Source organism: Pollachius pollachius (genome assembly GCF_949987615.1).
Source record: "Pollachius pollachius genome assembly, chromosome: 17".
Taxonomy (NCBI): Eukaryota; Metazoa; Chordata; class Actinopteri; order Gadiformes; family Gadidae; genus Pollachius; species Pollachius pollachius.
Window position 1 is genome coordinate 10,833,613 of NC_136950.1, and position 24,015 is coordinate 10,857,627.

General features: G+C 45.6%; 1 protein-coding gene across 1 annotated transcript; it reads right to left on the minus strand.

Annotated features, from left to right (window-relative positions):
- Positions 1 to 18,784: 18,784 nt before the first annotated feature.
- klf6a (Kruppel like factor 6a) lies at positions 18,785 to 23,450 on the minus strand. Its single transcript, XM_079754382.1, has 4 exons — positions 23,084 to 23,450; positions 20,576 to 21,167; positions 19,462 to 19,585; positions 18,785 to 19,041 (listed from the first exon to the last, which is right to left on the minus strand). Exons 1-4 carry the CDS (start codon positions 23,183 to 23,185, stop codon positions 18,990 to 18,992), a joined length of 870 nt encoding a protein of 289 aa, XP_079610508.1. The 5' UTR covers positions 23,186 to 23,450; the 3' UTR covers positions 18,785 to 18,989.
- Positions 23,451 to 24,015: the final 565 nt, after the last annotated feature.

A 24,015-nucleotide genomic window follows, 5' to 3' on the forward strand; every position in this document is an offset into this window, starting at 1 on the left:
TATTCACATTTTGGCGGTTTGAAGATTTGGTGGTGGGGGTGGGGGGGAACGGAGGGTGTTATTCAGAAGGGTAAACAACCTGGATGGCAAACGGCAGTCATGCGAAATCCATTTTTTGGAGGCCAACATTTTGAGTTTGTTTTTAGAAGAAAAAAAAAAACAGCAGCAGGTTGGAATTTAAAGTGGGGGATTTCAGAAACATTCTGATCTTTGTTGACGGATAAGTAATGCGCGTGTTAAACGTTCACGTTTGTCGATCCCGTCATGATCGACAAACCTACGTGCGCACATTAAAAGCATGCACTGTTCAGCAGAATCACAGCTGCATCCTGGATGCTTACACCATGCTATTGTTCTCCCTGCACCCACTAATTGCGACTGCACCTGCAACGGCATACCTCTTGCATCTAGGTTCCCAGAGACCCAATTGGACAAGTTGCAAGGGAGAATCACAATGATGTAATTACTTTCCAAGGTTCCTCAGACAGATTGTAAGAGAAAAAAAAGAGAAAGACTTGGGGGAGGGGGAGGCAAGGGAAGTGGAAACCGTAGCTAAATGCCAGCTCCGGTTTGGTGCTCTTAAAAGCAGACTTGGTGGGTGTGGGGGGGTCCCAGTTTACGTCGATACACGACTCAATGGCCCATTCTCCGTTGGTTCAACCCTCCACAGATCTCACCGCTGTGTAATGGAAGGGTTTCATCGTCTCTTTCGTCTTCCAAGGCTGCAAGATCAGCCCAACAACAAGTCCGCAGATACAAAAGCTTGGTGCGGTTTAATATTTCTCCCAACTGGTGTCTGGTGACACAATGCCGCACAAGCGATCATTGTGAGCAAGTATCGCTAAAGTGTTTTATTTTCCGTTGGGTCCCATGCGTCAGATCGCGGTCCTTTACGACACATCGGTGACGTTCTTTATTGAGCAATATCGGAAGATCATTGAAGGTGAATGAATCATCAATAGAACATGTCAGTTTGCTAAATTACTTCTGTGTTTCCTAATAAGCAACAATGTTTGCCAAGAAAGTTCTTTCTACATCTTTTCAGTAAATATATGAAACCAAATTCAAAATGTTGTGCCCTTGGATTAGATAAAGCAACACATTTACGTTTGCTGAATTATAAAAATGTACCGTTATAATAAATAATAAATGTTTCATGGTAATAAATTATTCATAATGTTCTTATATATTTATTCTAATTGTGAGGCATTCCTCTTTTTAATAAAGGCAAGAAACCCAATGTCGAACAGACAACTATGAGTCATACTTTGTTTTGCCAAACTAATCTCACTTCTCTTCTGGTAGAACGCACTAAATGATCTTCCTAGAAAACACGTTGGATAGTGTGTACATTTGCGTGGTTCTGCGTGATTAAAAACGCCTCTGATGCCAACGCAGCTTGGTGCACTTTGAACATTGGCTTTCTTTTGTTTAAACCAATGGAGTGCTTTCCATTTGAGAACCTCTTCTTCTTCTTCTTCTTCTCTTCTTCTTCTTCTTCTTCTTCTTCTTCTTCCTCTTCTTCTTCTTCTTCTTCTTCTTCTTCTTCTTCTTCTTCTTCGGCTCCTCTGTTCCCCAGCAGCAGCAGAAGAGGGACCCCTCTGTAGTTTTTCCTAAGCACCATCCAGAAAGATGAAGAGGATGTGTGCATCGTCTCAAACCCTTTTCCACCCATACACAAAAGATTTCATTAGGCATTGCATGGATGCACGATGTATCCTCTTGGCTATTGCTCCAGCGACTAGGGTGGCTTTCTTTGTGCAAAAGAAGCCCGACAGGACCTACATGAGATATCACAAACGTCTTGTGAAACTCTTGAAGGACGAAACTGTTTTTCAGTGACATTTGGAGCATTTTAGTCCACAAAAGATTCTCCAGTTTTGAAAGGCATGGCTGGCTACAAGTTGATAGCTGCGTTTACAAAAAGCCTAAAAAGGAGAGGAGGAAAAATGAAATGTGGATGATGAACAAAGACAGCAGGGATTATTTTGACTACTAATGTTGCGATCCATGGGATTCAGATTCTGTATGCTAGGCGTGCGCGGATCTTCACTAGAAGGGTTTTTGGAGAGCACTTGAAAAGCCAAGACAAGAGCAACATGTAAAGGGGGAAGGGGGTGGGGGGAAGGGGGTTAGCCATTTGGGGATTCAGTGTTTCAGAACAAGCCTTTAAAACGTATCGTCCCCCGTTAATTCATCTCGCCTCGACACACGCGCCACAGATTGCGCGTCATTTATTTGTCAAAGATAAAAGAATGGTGTGACAGAATAGACACCGTTTAGATTCATCCTGTTTTACCCATCTCTTTATTGTGTAGGTGAGTAAACAACTTTGTGTAAACTCTATTTTTTTTTTTTCCTCGTGTTTTTGTAGGATAATAGATTGGGGCATTTGGGGTTGGGATTGGGGGAGTGGGGTGAGGGGGTACCCCCCAATTTTCAAAGTATGGCTCTTTTTTTGACTCTGTGCCATATTCTCTGCAGCTACGAAAAAACAACAACAACAACAACAGCGGTGGCTCATTGCGTATGGATGCCCTGTGATGTGGCGCCTGCCGGGGTCCCAGCCCAGCATGGGGCTGCTGCTATAGGCACTTTATATTGTATTCATGTTTCATATTGTTCCCCCCCTCGACCCCCCTTTTCCTAGTCCTAGCCCCCCTAACACCCCCCCTCCCCTCCGGTCTATCCCCCTTACCCGAGGTGGCGTAAAACACTTAGAACGACAACGGGGGCTGTTTTAAAGACAAATGGAAGTGTTAAGTGTGTGTGTGATGTCGCTGCTCTGCACGCCGCCTGCGTCGCTAAGTCAAAGGCACGTCTCGTCAGGGGCTGAGTGAGACTTGGTCGAAACACAGCCGTTTGACATCTGACCTTTGTTGCATGGTGGTGGTTAAGTGGCTGTCAAAGCAGACGCTGTCAGGGACCTGCTTTCAAGCGGACGGATGGTCGTCCTTCTGAGAGGGGGGGTTGTCCGTGGAGCGTGCGTCCCCGTCGTCCAATCACGACGGATCTAGACGCCGCGCTTAAAAGAAGTGACAACAGTCAGGGGGAAATCGAACAGGGAAGGAAACAGTGAAACTAGTGACTATAAGGTGGGGCTTTCCGTCCTGGGCAGGGGACAAAAGTGGCCCTCGTAATACGGCGAATGTAAAAAGGCTGAATGCATCCCTTTTGCCTTTGTTGAGAGCCGGGGTTTTTATGCGGTCGCCCATTAGGGCCTAATTGAGAGTGTCCTGGGATAAGCTGCTGAAGAATGGGGCTGCTGTCCAAGCCATGGCCAATGTCCCAGTTGAGATGGAGAACACATACACGCACATACACACACACATACAACCTTCACATTCAGACATGCCCACACGCATACACACATACAAACAAACAGATATACATATGCACACACATATACTGTGTTCGGTATAGTTTATCACTATGCATATTTAATGTGTTTGACTAGTAGGGGCAAAGCGATTTGCCGGTGTGATTATTTTTTGTTCTTCCTCCTTCACCTCCTCCTCCTCCGCCTGCTCTTCCTCTAAATCGTTCTTTACTCGCATATTTTTCCTTTGCCGACACGTTACATCTTTGTTCGTCTCCCTGGATAGCTTGTTCACTTACTTTTCCGTTTGAGGATCATTTGTAGCTACTTGAAAACACGCTGGCACAGAATATACAGACAGATGTTAGCCATGAAATATTTATCCGGCAAATTGTAACCTGGATACCTCGGGTTGGCTCAGTATGTCTATTATTAATGATGAATGGGCATATTCGGGGAGGGGGTTGTTTTATTGTTTATAGGGGTGTGCGCGCTTCCTCACTGTTTAAACCTCCTTTTTGATTTTCCTCACAAAAACTTGTATCTCTTGTATCACGGAACGTTTGATCCGGCGCAAGAAGGATGATCGTACAGCAAACTCGGATGCGTTTCAATACAATTCATTTTCTGTCTGAACTATCCCAACTCATCCACTCATCCCCCTCCCCTCCGGCCGTCACTCCCTCCCCCCTTCACCCTCCCTGCCCCCCCCTCCCCCTCCCAACATCCTCTCCATCTACCCTCCACAGATGACGGCTGGTGATTTGAAAAGCACCCCCTGCTGTCTGCACCAGCCTGAGCCCGTGGAGTTTGGGACCAGGGATCACTGCTTCACCTCCCCCCAACCCTCTCTCTCCCTGGCCCCAAGCACCCTCCCACCCTCATCTTCAACTGCTGCTTTGACACATAAATAAAAGAGAATAATAACACCTTAATTCCGCCGCCGTCCTATACCCGCGCGGCATGCTAATGCTACTAAATACCGGAGACATGTTTTTTAACAAACACGTACAAAGGAGTGCAGGAGATAGGGCTCCACGAGGGGATCTCATCTCACGCTGTGCTCTTGGCCTGCTGTAATCCTGTCTGCCGTGGTGCAGTCTTAAGCCCGGTGTCAACCTTGAAGGCGGGGGTATGCACACACGAGGTAACCAACCTCTGCCATGGGTGGAGTTACACCTTGTTCTCTTTTGTGTTACGGAGATGTTCTACCAAAGGAGACAAATTTGCACGAGTCAATAAAGCTTTCGGAAGGGGGATTTTAGTGTAGTGTATTTCTACAGTGGACTGTCAACACTGGGTTGATTTGGAAGCTGGACAGACACTTTTTTTGTTTACTACTGCTGGCCAAGTTTGTGTTTGCCAATTACGCCTTTACAGATCCTCCACCTCCAGCAATGTGATTGGTTGACAAATAAATATGAAATAAAGTGAAATCTGCCATTAGGCTTATTAGACATTAATAAAATGTCTGATTTGTGAGACTAGTTGGCTTGTAGCTAAAGTCAAAGTGTGAAGGTGGTACACAATCATCAGGGTAGTGTATGTCTCTATGGTTCATTGAATCTCATACCAGATTTTTGTATATCATAGGTAAAGGCAACCATTAGTTTTGGATCATGGCATCATATCATGCCTATTATGCTACTCAATAATCCTTATAACATAGCTTTTTGTGGGATTCCTGCCGAGTCCTACTCCCCATTCTATGTTAACTGTTTAATTCAGTCTACTGAAAACCAAACAGCAGCCTGCCTCTGTATCTCCAATATGCTATTTATAAAAAAAAATCGCACTTGTTAAAATGCAATCAACAGCCTTACTGTCAATGATTTCCAGCCCGTTGATGAGCACCAAGAGGCCGTCTACCATCGGTATGAACAGCAGACGTGTATATCTCCAGAAGTGTCTGTATGGGAAAACACTTCAACTCTTATACTGTGGCCCAGTCGGCTAGTAACTTGAATCGGAGTCTGAAGCCTATATGCAAGCAAGCGGCATGTATATATATATATATATATATATATATATATATATATATATATATATATATATATATATATATTTCTGTATAGTGTCTGTATAGTAAAATGCTTCAAACTTTAGTGCCGACCGGTTGGCTAGTAATTCGTATCTAGAGGGAGATCCGGCGTCTGCATTCGACATACGTTGATAAGCAAAAAAGCCTATTTGTTTCTCTCAGACCATGGAAATGCTTTTTTTTATTTTGTATTCTTTCTCATTCTTCCCCCCCCCCCCTCCCCCCTCCCTCCCCCTCCTCCCTCCACGCCAGAGGAGCTGAGACTGGAAACGAGGGCAGTGGGAAATTCAGAGGCTGAGATTAATTGGCATGCAGGCAGGGTAACGGTCCACGGCCTGCCCATCAGAGGGCCAGCGGAGCATGACAAGCATACCCTATCTCCTACTTTTCATTAGGGCCACGGAAGGGGCCCGAGCCACAAGCACTATGCTAAACAAGCGTCTGATACGGCCGTCTGAGACACCGACGAAAGACCCCCCCCCCCCTTCTCTCTCTTTTTTTTCTTACACCCGCGCAAAAACAAAAACAACAGGATGCGTAACGACGACGGAAGACCAAACAATATCGACGCAGAAGGAAAAAAAACAGAGAGAAGGGAGAGAGAGCGAGAGAAAAGAAGAAGGAAAGGAAGGGAAAAGAGAACTAGACGGCTCTCACACAAAGCCTGTCATGCAAAGCAGAAGGAATGAAAGGCCGGTGGTTAGGGGGGGGAAACGGGGGAGACATGTGGTATCAGAAAGTCGAGTGGATGCAGAGAATCAATGAATAACTGTCAGCATATGATTAACTAGCCGTGCGCTCTGGAAGCGTGCCTGCTCAATTTTCAAAATGTACATTTCATTTATTGAGATCCATTAACTATGAGGTGTTAGAGTTATGATTTCAGTTGTTTTTTTTCCAAGTCTTAGAACGGCGGTAAACTAATTAAAGTATAAACTAGGTGGAGACGTTCCCTCATGGGGGCTAATCCATGAGTTTATGAGGGGATGGGTTGTTTGCAAACAGACATTAAGCAATTCCAGAAGGGTTTTGGTTATGTGCTTTGCTCGTGTTATGTCAGTGTGTGTGTGTGTGTGTGTGTGTGTGTGTGTGCGTGCGTGCATGTGTGCGTGCGTGAATGTGTGCGTGCGTGCGTGCGTGTGTCTTTGTGTGCCATCCGGCTGTAGATTTGATGAAAAGAATATAAAGTACAGTGTAAAAAGTTAGAATGATCGTATTCTTCACGCCTGTTTTCATTTCCAACTCATTCATCTGAATTCCAAACCTCATCTCCCTAAGTGTATGTCGTCTGGCTGGAGTAGAGCCATGCTCTTCTCCTCTGATTCAACCTATCAGGGCTCATAAGGCTTAATTACAAACCATCTCCACGGTGACCATGACCCGAGTCAACCAATCACCCTGCCCCAACGAGGGCCACAGCCCTGCAGAACACCTGCATCAGGTTAACACTTTCCAGAAGCTCTCCAAGCTCTCCATTTACGCTTCTATTGTGTGTGGGTGTGTGTGTGTGTGTGTGTGCGTGTGTGTGTATGTGTGTGTGTGTATCTATGTGTAGGGATGGTGTGGTGAAGGGGTTAGTGGAGGGGGTGGGCTAATTATGGTCTGATCTGGTGTCTGTTGAGAACCACTTGAGGATGGGCCCTTGTTTTTGAGGAGCGGTGCTCCTGACGCCTCTATAGAGGGAAAAAATACCATTAGCGCCGGCGGCCATGTTGGCGCTGGATTACGATGGAACAAGAACGGCCACGGCGGCGAGAGCCATCCGGGTAGGGGGGGGTGGCAGGGGGGTGGTGGGCTGAGCCCAGAGGCAACAACAGGTCTGTGTGTGCGAGTGTATCGCACAGTGTTGACGCGGCTCAGAGCCGGGTGGGCAAAACAATTCCTACAGCCCCCCTCCACACCCCCCTCCACACCCCCATCGAAGAAGCACATTATTTTGGTCACATCTGAGACCCCCCCTCCTCTTCCCCTCCCCCTTCCCCACCCACAGCCCACCCCCCTGCGATTAAAAATGACAAAACGCCTCATTTCTGCCGGAGCATACTTCTTCAGCCAAGCATAGCGAGGCTGCATTCACAGCCGCTGAGTGTTAATAATGTGCCCAGCAGAACAATTATGTCACAGTCTTTTGCCTCCCACGTGAGAAAGTTAGTTAACCCCCCACCATCGCCCCCCCCCCCCAATCCCCCCACTGCAAAACCCTGCAGCGGTACAGTATGCAAATTGGGAAAAAAAGGGCTAAAGTCTGAGAACTGGATCTAATGGAGTAGAGCCAAGATACAGAGCTCTGAACTGTAGTGAATGGCATATGCATTTACCAAGGGGGCTGGCGCTGTGTGTGTGTGTGTGTGTGTGGAGAGGAGGGGGGAGGGGGGAGGCTGTGTGAATTAGAGTAGCTTTCCATGGGAAATAAATAGAAGCTGAGAGAATGATGGGTATGTGTGTGTGTGTGTTTGTGTTTGTGTGCGTGTGTGCACGCTCGTGCATGTGCGTGTGAACCGATGATGCTTTGTTGACCCATGTCAGCTAAGTTGGTTATGTTATTGTTCACCTCGTGGTGCCTTTGTTGGTGGTGGTGGGGCTGGCGGTGGTGATGCTCAAATTGGAATGAATTATGGGAATTGTGGAGCCACGTAGTGCTGCAGTCCACTATCCCACCGAGAAGAAACATTCCTAGAGTGGAAAAGATGCAGAATCTCACAAAATGCCTTTTTAGTGTATTTTTACAATTTAGAGAATTTTGCCGCGGTAATCTTTTTTTCGTCCTCTCCGTCAACCCTTGACGGAGTGTTAAAGTTAGGAATAAAATCACCCAACGGAGAGACAAAGAGCCGAAACAATACATGGACGTAATTAGACCAAAGAAGGGTAATGAAATTCCAACATGTATCATTGATTGTTGTTTCTCTTCCTGTACTCCAGCAGCCTTGACTGCGAGGGGCATAAATTAGTCAGGAATTATTTACATTGGGCCCCGACGGAGGCTAGTGTGTGTGAGATGGCAAGATTTGTGATGGGGTCAAAGTGTCCTCCATGCCCTATAAATTATGCGTTGGCCGCATGTTTAATCACATGAAGCGGTACACTGGAGAACAAACCCCGTGTGACCTTCTCATAATTAAAATGCAAAGTAACCTGTTGCCTCTCCACCGCAGTGATTTGACGTGACGCGTTTTACCGCCAGCCGGCGATCCGCTTCGATCCTCTGTCGCCGGCGCTGCAAGGACAACACGGGTAATGTCGTGTAGTGATGTTTTTTTTTTTGTTGGATGAGGCTCTGGACGGCAGAGTAAACATCTGGTTCTATTACCCGGTGTTATTGTTGCTCAGGGAATACGCAGCTTCTACAGTGTGCCTCTTCACAATTCGGTCCATCTTTTGAGGACAGTTTGTTTTTTTCAAGGGGGTTTGGTTGGGGGGGGGGGTATAAATAGCTCATTAGCTTCGGAGTCCATTGTGTGCAAAAGGCCACCACGTTCCCAGAAAGTCGCTGACATTTGCCTCAAAGTCACTGCAAGGTCACGCATTACTTCAACATTCCTTGTTGTCATTTCATTTCAACATCAAGCACTAATTTGCCACAGACACTGTCCAGATTCCAGGATGAATGTCCTTTGCATTTTTACAATGTTGTTGTGAACAACAGGATGGCCAAAACATAAGGCATCAAGGGGCTGAGACAAAGTGGTTGCTTTTTGTAATTGAATAATGTCATTTTATTCCACGCTAGGTCACCTTATGAATCTTCTTTGTAACTGATTTCCGTACGATGCATAGTTAAATTCAAAGTGAAAGCTCTTTCTTGTCTCCTGCAGCCTCCATCCTTGCCCAGCCGGCTGTGCGAAAGCCATTTGTATGTCCAGAATGTGTAACCATGAATCAGCCTTCTAGAGAGCAATGGAGTGGTTACAGCATTTGGCTAGCCCACTAAAACCAACCTAGCCTAGCTGTTTGCTCTCCAAAGTGAAATGGATCGGCTGCCTTACCAACTGTCCCATTTTCATCTTGACATTTTCTACCAATACCTCTAGAGTTTTTTTTTCTTATTACAGTGTAATATAAGCTGGCTCTGCAAAGGCTATGTTTTTTTTCCCGATATACCCTCCACCATTTAAGTGAATGATTAATTAGTGTGATCAAAAATTAATTAGGGTCTCATAAAAGACTGTCTGTGTGTATTGTAAAACTAATCCCTTCCGGAGACGCGGGAGATATTCATATTCTGAAGTTTTGTTTTTGTGTGTGTTCTTCTGCTGAACATGTGTGTAAAGATACTGCGTGCAAACATCAAAAACCGAGATGCCTAATGATCATTGTCAGCAAAGCAGAAAGCGATCAAAGCAAAAAAGAACCAAATCACAACAAAACTGTTTGAAGCAATGAAAGACAAATTTATACAAATGGCACATGGCAGATGGCGTTGTTTTAGCACAAGCGATTTTCTTTGAAGGAGAAATGCATTCTGAGTGCACAGTCATGGCATATGAAGCTCGGGAAGTCAAATATTTGACCAATCTTGCACAAGTATTCTCGATTCCCTTCAAAGGATGAGACAGCGATGAGGCCAGAAATACCAGCACGTCTTTATCAAAGGCTAAAGCTAGCAAGTCATGACCTCTTGTTTTTAACGATCAAGAAAAAGTGCGGCTTGGCAATATTTTTTTATTATTAATTGCATAGGAAAACATAATATTGAATATTGTGTAAAATGTATAAAAGACAGAAAAGAGAGAGATCCTTTTCATAAAACCATTAACACCTCACTCTCTGGCTCGCATCTCTTCTCCAATGCCTGGCACAACATGCACAAAGGAGGCAGTTGTCATGGTGATTAATGCAAATGTGCTTCGGTTGACCCCTAGGAGGGGAGGTGAGCATGGTAAAAAGCATTCCAGACATTAACTCAAAACCATCAGCGTCACAACAGGAACACCGGCCACACTCTGGTGTAAACGGGAAATTGAAAATCAAACTCACTTAAATTTGAAAAAAAAATAGCTGAAAGCTTGTTGTCTGGCACTTAGATGTTTTGAATAAAAACCTCTGGGTGGCAAATATGAGTGAATATGAATAGGAGGTGAAAGACAACATGCCAAGCGGTGTCACGCACACTGCGTGCTGCTGAAAACACAGCTGAAATGCGTCTGAAAAAAGGAAGGCACGAGGGTAGGGTGGTCGCTGCGGCAGCGGGGACAGAGACTGCAACACGGCTAGGTGTTTAGCATACTACTACGCTCTGGCTGGCGCTGACACCGACGCACCGCCAAATAGCAACAAGTATAGTGCCCAGAACCCAGCCCCCCCGAAGCAAGACTGTTGCGTAACAATGGCAGGGGATCATTAGCGTGTGTACTAAACATCCAATGCGTTTCATCCGTGGTTTTTGCCCGAATGCGATGTGTGACCTGGGCGAGGATGCCTATAATGAGAGTGTAAGAGGAGCTGGCTGGTAGAGAACATCATCATTACACACCGGGGACCATTATGTTGGGACACACACACACACACACACACACACACACACACACACACACACACACACACACACACACACACACACACGCAAGTCCTCACCTCTTCTTGACCGTTCGACCCCGCTCTCCGGAGGCTAACGGTGTATTTTCGGCCCGTCCTTCCCGGGCCGCGGAGGTGCGCCGTGTGTCTGCAGTGAGGGGAGTGACACAAGCCAGAGACTCGCGGAGTGAATCTAATTACCGGGACAATTATGATGGTGACCTGCTCCGACCCGGATTTGTATTTAAATTGACTCATTTACCTTGAGCCTTTGGAGATGCATCCGCCAAGGACTTTAAGTGAACCCAAACTCACCGTGGCTCGGCGTCTGCTTGTCGTTCACTCATCCACACTCGTACCGCGACACATGCACACCTGCGCACACACCGATGGCATTGTCATGGCGTGGACAGAGGCACACGCTCACACACACACACACACACACACAAACCATACAGAGCACTGTGCATAATCAGGGACTGTCTGTATGCGTATTTGAACGGCCCATAATCACCCATACTTTCCAATCGTGTACGTTATCCTGGCAACAAGGGCGCAGGCCGACGACAATGCTATAAGCCGCCCGAGCGTGATGCACAGGTCCTCGTTAGCATAAACGTTCAAACGACCTGAAAGTGAACGTAAGTCAATTAACATCCCTTCCCCACCAGCCATTGTGGAGTGCAACATGTGGGCTAGCAAACAACTGCAAGCACCCACTCCCCCCCATCCCACTTGTCAGGGCCCCATGCTGATAAGGTCATTGTTGAGGCGTTCCTCACCGGGGGGGGGGGGGGGGGGGACACGAGCTCAGACACGAGACAAGGTCACTCCAACATCAGTCGCGGAGAGAGAGAGCGGCCGGCTAACTCAGTGGATGTGTCAGCTGACGAGGAGGACCACACATGCATGCATGCATACATGCATGTATTTCCTTTAGGCGCAGGGTCGCCCTGGCTTACGCGGCCAGATGACTCTGCGCTCTGGGGCACGACACAGATACCCCGTGCAGGCAGTCCATCAGTGCATTATAGGGTCACCCACATGCCCCTGCACGCAAACACACTCACACAGCCATCCAATTACACACAAGCATCATCCAGTGCCGCCCAGGAAAGCTGTGTGAAACAACCCACAGAAAAACAATGGATCTCCAAAAGGGCAAATCTCTCTCTCTCTCTCTCTCTTTCATTCTTTCACTCTCTCTCTCTCTCTCTCTCTCTATCCTGCTCTCACTCCATCTCCTTCTTCTGCTACTCGCTCTGTCTCTCAATAGCATATCTCTCTCTCCTTCTGCATCTCTCTCTCTGTCTCTCTATAGCATATCTCTCTCTCCTTCTGCATCTCTCTCTCTGTCTCTCTATAGCATATCTCTCTCTCCTTCTGCATCTCTCTCTGTCTCTCTATAGCATATCTCTCTCTCCTTCTGCAGCTCACTATCTGCCTCTCTATAGCATATCTCTCTCTCCTTCTGCATCTCTCTCTCTGTCTCTCTATGGCATATCTCTCTCTCCTTCTGCAGCTCACTCTCTGCCTCTCTATAGCATATCTCTCTGTCTCTCAGAGCACCATCTCAATTTACCAAAGGATTGTGATGCTCTACTTTGATGAAATCACCCTTCCTTTCTCTCACCCCTTCTCTCTCTCTCTCTCTCCCCCTCTATCCCTCTTCCTCATCTTAATCACTCGTCATGGTGCACACACATGCTCACCGCAAAAAAACGTTATTGCGTCTCTTTTAAGGTATCAGATTTTACTGAAATTAACCTGTATCACCGCGATGAAAGAGCTACTTTCTAGGCATGGATGGAGCTCCGGGGAGAGGGGTAGAGGGGTAGAAAGATTGGAGCGGGGCTGGGGAGGGGCAGTGGGGACATCCAATTGCTCGCAGTATTTCTCATCGTGGGGCATGGCTCTTAGATGTTCCCTCCCTCTCTCCAGCGCTCTTCCTCGCAAACTAATTGCTACACGGTAATTAGGTGCGGAAAACAGTTAGGCGTGGGGATTCATTTAGGCAAACGTGAATTATTTAATAGGACTTTCAACAAGGGGGGAGCGAGGGGCTGGGGGTTAGTTAGGGGAGGCGATATTAGGATAGCGTGGCGGGGCTGATAGCGCAAATAATGATGGAGATAATTTCAGGCGACGATGGTGATAGCGAGGAAAATGATGAAGACGGTAGTTTCTTTTTTTTTTTTCTCTAATGGAAATAGAGATGATCGATGATGTCGGAGATAACGATCGGAGATGACGGCGAAGGCGGGGAATGATGATGATGGTTCCACGCATCGCAGAGTGTCAACATGGCACTGTCACAGAGAGCCGAGGTGCATGACCTCTGCTTTCACTTTTTATTATGGCCCTCACAGCACAAGTTCTAATAAACGCCATTAACACACCACTGAGGGAGTGGGAGGGACAAAGAGAGAGAGAGAGAGAGAGAGAGAGAGAGAGAGAGAGAGAGAGAGAGAGAGAGGGAGAGGGAGAGGGAGAGGGAGAGAGAGAGAAAGCCCTGACGCGGGTGCTTTCAGAGTGAAGTCCGCATATGTGATGACTTGCAGTCTGGCTGGCTGAATGAACCAGGCTTAGAGCCTGATAACCTTCTCGTTCCTTATTATTTCCCCTCATTTAACTCGCTGTGCGCCTCCATCACAGTCCAATTCCCAATTCACATCAGGTACTTATAAGTCATTTTACCGTTCATGGGGGTCTATCTTTAATTTCCCAGGTTAGGTTTTTTTACACCACCTAAAAAGAGCTAGAATTCCAATCAAAGAGGAGATAACACAAAGGTAGGACAAGGATGACTAAACGCTATTATTTAGCTGCCTCACAGCTAAAACTAACCTTACATAAATCAGCTGACAATTAATACATTGAAGTGATGATCTTCATCAAGCAATATTTCAAAAAGCCTGCTAGCTGGGCTAGCTGCTAACTAAATTAAACATCTAAGCAACACAAAAGACATCTTTGACGCAGCATCAAAAATGTTATTTCTTTATATTCTGTTAATAATTGTTGCTTTTGCTTTCCGTTTTAAACAAATAATCGTACAAATTGCATTTTTAACAGGAATACCTTCACATACCTGGACCAGTTGTTCAATAACACACCTGCGCGAGCCTTGCTAGTAACACCCCCCTGGCTTCGTAACCTCGTTCCCGTTTGCTTCAAGGCAGCTTTGCTAAATATATTTCAGCAAAGTAGCTTTCCTCTTCATTTTCAAAATCACTCCCAGAGCCTCGTTCTGCTTAAGGATGTCACATATGTTTGGTCCTATTTGCGAGTTTTAGTCTGTGATTTACATTGTTATGTAGGACCAAATGGCTGGTTGAACTGTTTACTACAGACATCAGCTCACTGCAAAGCTACAGTGGTGTGACCGATGGAAATATCTTGTAGTAAAAGGCAGATATAACAACAATGGCTTGCTTGAGGACCTTGCTACTCACTTATTTGTGAGTGTTTCGGGGCCGGTTAAAAAGACTGACATGAGAGACCGTGTGGTCGATGTCACATCAAGAGACGGTGTAATCCCATGGCATCCATTTGTGGGGAAACACGATACAGCTTCATGGTCCGCTCCAAACCAGAGGATTTTCATAGTCCCCTCTCCGTGTGGCAGACCTGAGTCATGGACCAAACCAGACTACGGCGGTTCTAGACGCGCCGAATCAACTTTAAGAGGATCAAGGCAGCCTACACGACATCTCGGTGCAGTCCGACGTGTTATCAGGCAGGGGTTGTCGGTTCAATCCCACCTCTCATAGAAAGTTACCGGTTCCTCGAGGAAATGTGACCTCATGAAAGCATAGATTTTTAAATGTCTGTTGGAACATTGATATAAAGATACCTTTTGAACAAGTTGGCTTAAGACGACGCTAGAGAAGGAAGCACAATGTATAAGTGCTATTCGTTATCTTAAAGCCTCTTAACGACTTTGTTTGCGACTTCCAGACATGGAGCGTGTAGATGATGGGGCGGATGCATTATGCAGCATAAATACTAACAGGCTTTCAGAATGCGTCAAGGGAGTCAACGATCAAATGGATATACTATTTGGGGCGGAATTAACCTTTTTTGAGCCAGGGGGTTCCCCAGAGCAAGCCTAATTAATAAGTGATGATCAAGCATGATTTAAATACAAGGAAATCGTTTACTCAAATGTGGTTCCTGCTAAGAAGTAGACTGCCCATTCCGAGTTCCCCCAGAAGCAGAGACCCACATACAGTTGTTGACATCTGTAGCCAACATCCTACTTATTTGTTCCTCGTTAGTTTGTATCCATAAGCTAGGCCCTTTTGGTGTATCCATTGCTGTATCATGTCATTATCTGTGTCAAGTAGTGTAATTATCTAACAAATGTATAAATCCGTCCCCCTAATTAAATGCCATGGGCTGCAAGAGATGGAGATCAATTATTTATACTGCTTTCATGAGAGCTAGCTAGCTTTAAGGAACAAGCAGCTGGTAGCGAGTACCGTTGAAACCACTGCAAGACACTAGAGCAATATGAACCTTTCTTGAGGCTGTTTGGCCAAGAGACCGACCTGGGCACATCATCCCTGAGTGCTAACAATAGTTGGGATGGTGTCTGTGTTGAGACACCGTTGTCTTTTTTTGCAGTTATTTTTAAACCAGTGTAGTCTGTAAAAGACAAAATATCGATGGCTATGTTTAAAGATAAGGGCCAGAAGGTGAGCACAGTGCTATTAAATGTGTTACACACATTTGAGGTCACAGGCTAGGAATGTATAATGTCCTTGTGTAGGTGCTAGCTTGGAAATTAAAACATCATGTTTAATTTATAAAGTGACAAAGGGGAAATGTTTCATTCATTTCCATGCCCTTGACTTATGTATTTGTGTTACTATACAATTTTAAGTTAGACACTCATAGACCTTCAATCCCAAACAGCTTTCTAAAGGAACGATTTGACGAGTTATGGAGATGTAACACAATAGGAAAGATAAATCATAAGAAGATAGAGGAAGCAAGCCGAAATCAGATAAGAATTTCTTATTATTCCAATAAAAAATACATTCATACAGAAATATAACAATTTTGCAAAACAATTTCAAATAAAAATTTCATAAAGCATAAACATAACAATTTTACAAAAGTTGATTTTTTTTATACAAAGACTGTTTAGAACAAAGAGCTGTGGTTGAATGAAGGATACGTGTCAGGGTTGTGGATGTGAGGGAGAAAGAGCGAGAAGATAGCAGTGATGGAAAGGGCTTTAAAATGCAAACAAACATTGGGACTAAATCAAGGCTCAATTACCACTTGAACAGCACTGCCTGCCATTTCAAACAATGGATGTCCCACGTTCCTGTCCATAAAGGCCGTGCCAACAATCTAATTCCATCCCAGCAAGCAGTTTCAAGTTTGTACACATCCTGTGTCTTTCCACCGACTGATCTGAAATCCATATGCCGGCGCATGCCATGCTGCAACTTGCTGCAACATCAAACTCTGACAAAACAGAGCGTCTTCTATCACAGTGGCTAGCGGTTTGGCTCTCCTGGAGTTTCACGTTGAGCGTGAACAGTTATATCCTGCAGAATTATTTTGGTCTCTAGCCTGCTATGTTCACCATTTGTTTCCACTAATCGACCCCCCAAAAGTATTCTGTATGAGCCGACATAGCTTCACTGAAAGACAAATACCGACCGGAGATGGGGACTCTGCCAATTTTCTACGTATACCAACAACAGGTCAAATCAAATGGATGATCTTTATCCGTCCCACCCCCCCCACCATTGCCCGCTTTATAATACTGTTGCAGTTCGGCTAAAACAACGCTCCCCAGACAGGTCAATAACCAACCTACACAGTCAGCAGTCTGTGACGGATTCCATGCCAACAAAGCCTTTAGCAATTCATTACAGAGAGCCAGTACAAGGCAAGGCCTGTCCAACTGCAGCCTGTTAATTACAATAAATCTTTAGCTTTTTCCTTCAGTCCTGCTTGCAGGGATGAAGGAATTTCTTATGCGTATGGGTGAGGGAGGGGGGGGATTGGATGTATTGGAGATTGTATTCCCAGTCTATGCCATGCTTTGCCATTAAACAGGAGCACTGAAGTAGTTTGTATTGCCCATTCAACCATGTTCTCAAAATGCTGCTCATTTTGTACCTTTTTTTGTTAAGCTGTGTGCGATGGACTACAATACATACTACACAGTAGTTAATGTCTTTAATAAATTGATTTAAGTGCTCTCAACATACAGAATTTGGCATATTTACAATGTTTTTAACTCCTCAAATGGGGAAATTATACATTATTAAAAAGATATACACATCTATTAAATCAACTATTGTTTTCATTAAAGACGTATGCAACCAACGAGGGGCTCTTACTGAGCATCTACACTCTGAAAGCATCAAATCCAAAATGGGGTGGACAGCAGACGTGGAAACTGGAGGCGCTAGCTCACAAGCAATTGAACCTTGATTGAGTTTATTTTTTTTGTTGTGTTTTTTTTCTTTTTAAATTCACCCATTCAAAACATGTGACTTTTTTCCAAGCTCCAGGGGAGTAAACGACCACTAGAGGGCTAAGTCACTTGCATAAGGCACCATTAAGGTCAACAGTGCATTATTAAGATAGAAAACGGAAAGGAAGTACAAACGTCAAATTAGTCCTCAAGGCATAAGAATGGGTGAAAGTAAGAGCTTGATGACTGATACACATTATCAGTAAGCTAAGCAGTGGGGAAAAGCCAGCCAAAAGATACAAAAATATGATGCGGATGAATCGGGGGGGGGGGGGGAGGTGAATGCAAAATAAAAGTTATCAAGGCTTATGTACAACATTGTAACATTTAACCATTAGCAATTTAGCTGCACTTTTATTGAAACTATTTGCAGTCCTGATTACAGTGGAAACAGGAAAGTGAAGAAGAACCCTAGAACCATGCAACATCTGTCTATGATACTGAAGTTATAGTATAATTGTGTTATACCTCTAAGCACACAGCTTATACAATTGGGACTACAAATGAGCTTTGTAGCTTGTATAAAAAAAATCATAATAAAATAAACCAGGCTACAGAACACATTGCACATTAAGTAGCTGCACCAAAATACACCAAAGAAGCTTCTCTCATACAAAGACTGGGAAGTGGGGGGAGCCCCCCAATCTGAGGGGATGAGTCATTCCCCGCCCCCACCCCCGACCCCTTAGTAGTCAGGATCCGAGGCCCTAAAAAAAAAAGGCTCTGGCGATGGACCCCCAAACCCCATTCCTGGTGACCAACGCGCGGGTACCCTTGCTCCCCATTCTCACGTGGCCAGGACTTCTGACCAGTTCTTTTGGAGCAACAAAACACCATGTTCCAATAGAAGCCTTCCACATCCAACCCACAGCAATATAGGTACCGGCCCCCCTTCATCCACCCCCCCTTCTGTCCAGTCATCCAAAGCCCCTTCTCTGGTCTCTCCTGTGGCAGGGGCCAGTCTGCCAGTCTCAAACATTCACAGTGCACACATGCTTACCTCAGACAGTTTTTTTTTTTTTTTGTGTGTTTTTTCATTTTTCCTAAAGTACCAGTGTATCTGCTGTCCGGGAAGATGTTCTCAAAAACATCATGCACCATACATACGGATCATTCATTCTTGTTGTGTTGCGTTTGTGTATGTATGTTTGTGTGTGTCTTTGTTCTACCGAATTTTTGTCTCTCTCTCTCTTTCGCTCCAGAATTTTCTCGTTGTTTCGCAAGCCTTTCCCTCAATAGATTCCTCCATTCATGATTTTGTCCTCTCGTGGCGACAGACAACCTTCGGAGCGGCTGCTCTCCGAAGAGGCTTCCCGGAGGCACTGGGTTTTCAGTATGGTGCAAAATGGCATGCTTTGGCTGGAACACCCCCCCCCCCCCCCCCCCCCCCCCCCCCCCCCCCGTGCCACCGCTCTGCTCTGGAGTCAGTTCAACCAAGAGTCGGCTCGGGAGATGACATTTCTCTTCTTTTTCGTTGTGTTGGTTTGTTTGTTTGCTTGTTTTGTTTTTTCCCCCATCGTTTTTCTATTTATTATCTCCCCCGCTTTTGCTGCATTGGTTGGTTGGTTGGTTGGTTGGTTGGTTGGTTTTGAGTTTTGTCCTGCTCCTCTCTAGATGTGTCTCTTCATGTGAAGGGCCAGATGATCGGACCTTGAGAAACATCTGAACGGGAGAAAGGCGAGAAACGAGAAAAACAAACATTAGCATAAATACAAAAAGGAAAAAGAGACCGCGTGCGGCTGTTGAGCCATGCAAACACTGTCACAGGCAAGGGCAAACATGTAGCCAACGCAACGAAGGGCAGACTAACTACGTGATCAGACACGCTGAACTAATGGAACTAGAGATCGGTGATAGCAAGGCCATGGCAACGAGAAGCTGCCATATCCCCCCTCTATCGCGACCATCAGTGCATTGCATCAACGCTCTGATCTCTGAAACCTGCGTCACTACTTAGAAATGATGGAGCAATGACAATTGGACTCACGGTGTGCACAGATACTCAGCCTGCATTAGTATATATTTATTGATGTATAGGAGGCTTAAGATTGCAGTAGAGATTAAAAAGGGCACGTGGCTTACCTGTCACAGTGACTGCATTTAAATGGCTTTGCCCCAGTGTGCTTCCTGAAGTGTCTGGTCAACTCATCGCTTCGTGCAAAACGCCACTCACAGCCCTCCCATGAACACCTGTATGGTTTCTCCCCTGGAGGATCAACAATGATGGAGAGAGAGCATTAATATCACAAGAGAATTGACTGCAGAAAAGACGCCATTTAGAAACAAAATTCATTTTTCCCCCTGGCCTCTAGGGAGCTCCTGCTAAAGCTTTTTAATGGCTGGCTCCGACTTTGCTCAGCACTTTTGTCATTCAAATGCATTCAAATCAATGAAGCCTGCAGAGACACCGCATCACATTGTTGGCGATAGAATCAGTCGAAGCCTAGATACCGCTGAACCTGTCTGATCACCCGCACCGCCTATGCAATGGCAAGCATCCATGGAATCCTAAACCCTTAAACCGGACGTGACTAGAGGGGGATAGACTCAAAAGATAACTATTTGTGGGTCAACACAAACGCTTTTGGCAGAAGCCACACCTACCATTTCACAGCCCTAATCATACACAAGAAACGGTGAAGTAACCATTCACATCCTTCCAACTCAGTGCCCCTGGCTGAACGCCCACTCAACCTTTCCCATGGTGAAACCCAATCTGTTTTGAAGGACCAAGTTCCCTTTGTTCATCCATGTGAAACCCCTCCCCCCCCCCCCCCCCCCCCCCCCCTCCCTCCCACCAACTCACTCACCCAGCCAGCCAGTCAGTCACATTCCAAATAGATTAGGTCACAGTTTAGGTATCCAGCCATGCACATCTAATACTCACGGCCCTCTGGCTCAGGGCATGCGATGTGGACCTTTAATTACATTACACAATGGCTTCTGCTGAAGCCATTGGTCAAAGAATAAATAAATTAAAAGAGGTGTTCTTAGTGTATTTCTAACAGTATGGCAACTGCGGTTGGATTTGCTAAATGGACAGCAGAGCTGATCGACCATCACTACTTTTCTGCAGTGTTTGGTAGTAAAAAAGGGACCATTTTACTGCATTCATGTCTCACACACACACACACACACACACACACACACACACACACAGACACACCAACGTTGTGCCGGCCGGCCGCAGACGTACCTGTGTGGGTGCGCTGATGTGCCTTGAGGTGGGAGCTCTTCGTGTAAACCTTGCGACAGCCGTTGAAGTGACACCTGTGCACCCGCCGGCGGCCGTCGGGGGAACCCTCCCCGCAGACCAGTCCCGATTTGTCCGAACTCTTTGCGACCCCCGAGGTCCTGATTTTGACGGGCAAGTGCAAGTCGGCGTGCGTGCTGCTGCTGCCCCAGCCCTGCGACGCCACGCCGGGCTCCGTGTGGGGGGGTTCGGGGGAGGACGGGGGCGTGCTGATGACGGAGGGGCTGAAAGGTCCGGCCCCGACCAACACCGAGCCCAGGGGGTTGGAGGTAAAGCTGTGCGTGGGGGAGAGCTCCTCCGAACTGTCGGACGCCTCGCTGCTGGCGTCAGAGTTCACGCTGTTGCTGTCCAAGATCTGGCTGTCCTGGTGGTCCTCGTCGTGCACCAGGGGGGTCTTTGGTTCCGCCCCGGCCTTGGCCTTATCCTCGCAGGCCAGGATCAGCTTGCTCCAGAGGTCCTCCTGGCCGTCGAACTTGAGCTCGGACGATGAGACGTAGGGCTCGTTCTGTAGGTACCGCTCCAGCTCCAAGCATGTCTGGATGAGGAACACAGCGAGAAGTCAGAACATGGATCCATGGGCCAATCGTATCGGCCTAATGTCAGAAGAGAGAGGGCCTCAACAGCCCGGAAGGAATGTTTACGCATGCGTCACATGTCACGTGTCCTTCGTAGTGGACTATGGTTTTAATGACGCTGCAGTTATCAACAGGGAACCTCAGTGGTAATAGAATAGAAAAAAAAATTTGCATGCCTTTCATTCTTGCGCTAGACTGTCACCCTGAGATGCCATCAACATAGTGCAAATAACCATGGGTTCACATATTACATTATGGACCCAGGTGAACCTTTTTGCTCAGGTTGGCGTTGAGCCAAAAAGGAATTCATTGATACGGTCCAACACACTGCCACAAGGAGATGAATGTTTCAAAACAATGGCAGAGCCAAGTTGATTCTGCACAGGGAGACGTGAGTGTTCTTCTCATAAGCTGGAGCCCATAAACTTCTGCCACTTAAGTGCAGGGCATAGTTCACGTGCATTTTCATTTCGGCGGGCGAATGACTCACTCAACAAATTTAGAGTCCTTTTAAGGAAGCTACTCAACTTCCCTCCAACTGAGAGCTATTCAGTCGCTTTATCCTCTTGCAAATGCCTGACACGCAATTGCATCCTTCCACATGCAGGCACGAAGCAGTGTCGCATAAAAACGAGCACTACAATTAACATTAAAAAAGGTAAGTCAGTATTCATCATAAGTGAGGCCATCTGTTATGAAATACGCGTGTCGCATAGAGAGCAGCTTTGACAGCGTAGATGGAAAATGTGCAATAGGAGGCACACTCTTCCGCAATCTCACACCAGGTCTTCCAGCAGCACTAGTACTCTTGCACGCAGGAATTGGCCATTTCTACAGATTTCACAGTTGGATATTGAATGGTTTCTAAACCTCAGTGTTGAAATTAAATGGTGGAAAATGTTTTCGGTTTCAGTGATTAAACATTCGTGGTCGAATTGAAACAAGTCCGCTAGACCTGAGTAATTAATAATATACAACAAAACAACGCATGTGGCAGTTCTAGAAGTAAGCCACTAGACACGTTCCTTAAAAGATATTAACGCGGATAAAAAAAATAATTAAATACGCTGGCATCCAGCCAACGTCAAAAATGGTCGAGGAAATGCCACTGGTTTGACTATAATGTAGAAACTGCCCACCGCTTAATGAATAATGCAAACGGTCGTAAAGCATGTACATGTGAACTGCTCGGTTCGGAGGCAAATAAATGACATCCAATTAACTAATTAATTTGGTTAGCCCATCTCAAAAAATACAGTGTACGTGAGACATCGGTATACAGTCGCGAATTCCGCTGCTTCCCGTTCAACAGAAAACAGCGTCTACGCTGAGAGAACAGGATCGCTCGTGTTTAAAGTAAAACGACGACGGCGCTACCGAGGGATTGAGATTCGAGACGCCGAAAAACAACCCCCTTGTAAAAACAAGTCATGTTGAAAATACAGCAGACTACTAAAACCACCACCACGCTCGTTGCTTGAGTTACTCGGGAGAAGCCATTCATCGTAAGATAGAGCCTGCACTGGAACTGTCAGTGACAGACACGCACACGCACACGCTCACAATCACACACACATGCACACAAATCCCAGTGCTCCCACTTGCCATACCACCAGGCTTGCAAAAGTTACATTAAATGCAATTAAACCATGTGAATAATACGCATGGAGCATTCCAATAATCCGACGTCCACATGTGTTTTAGTAATCTTCAAAATATATTCCCCCCAGTAAGCACGCAGAATAACACTGCTCGCTACAACCGCTCTGGATGACAGAGGCACGGACGAGTAGTACTACCGCTCGCTGCGTTACAGCTACCACATACATTTGATGCGTTCAACAATCTTGACATTTAATGTAGAAGATATAGTCACCTGCTGCCAATACTCCTCCAGCGATGGTAAAGCGGAAAAATAGCCCGTGTCGTGAACTATTTGAAGTTCTTGAAAGATGCTGCACATAGGTAGAACATCCATTTCCAAGTCTCGAGTGGTGAAAGCCTATTTGGCCGCACTTTAATTTTTTTCGTTTTAAAAAAACCCCCAAAGATTTAGAAAAAAAAATATTTGTTGGCAATGATGTCAACCGAGTATCCCTGTTGATGTACTTGCATGCAGTTGCGATGCAAACAAGTGCTGTTTTAACAGATGACCGGTCCTCGCTTGCGTGTAACTATCTGTATTTGCAAACACTGAACTGGATGGTAGCACTGCGCTCTGCAAACTTCCCTATTCAAACCTCACAGTCAGCCCACCCCCTCACGGCAGGATTACGCTTGCAGAATACCAACCAATGATCTTCGACCAGCTTGCTGGAGCGCAGATGATATCACAGTCAACCAATCATGTCGTCCCCTGACATAATTTTGTTCTTTCTCTTTTTTAATTGGTGAATTTAAGTCACAGTTACTTCACATTCATTGGGTGGCTATTTTTAGCAATGTATATATATGAGCCACTCTTCCCAGCCTGGGCTTCTGTGTTGCCTGAACCAGTGTGTTGGCTACATGGTCCGCCACAGTGTGCGCATGTGAGCCGCAACAGTTTCTGCTTTTCTCTTGCAACACGGAACGTTCACTTCCATGAAACTTGAGTCACTATAGAGAGCGCTTCTGAGCTGTAACTTGGATTGAAAGGGTTACATTTTTATCCATAAAATATTTACATTTAAAGTAGGACTGTTTGTTTGTATTAATGTTTACAAGCCATTTCCAAATGAGTCAACATATATATATATATATATATATATATATATATATATATATATATATATATATATATATATATATATATATATATATTACATA

Bases quoted from the DNA above. Each gene is read 5' to 3' on its own strand.
- klf6a (XM_079754382.1), bottom strand. From the start codon at position 23,185: ATGGATGTTCTACCTATGTGCAGCATCTTTCAAGAACTTCAAATAGTT. The intron at 19,586-20,575 runs GTACGTCTGCGG...TTGATCCTCCAG, and splicing joins ACATCAGCGCACCCACACAG to GGGAGAAACCATACAGGTGT. The intron at 19,042-19,461 runs GTAAGCCACGTG...TCTCCCGTTCAG, and splicing joins AAATGCAGTCACTGTGACAG to ATGTTTCTCAAGGTCCGATC.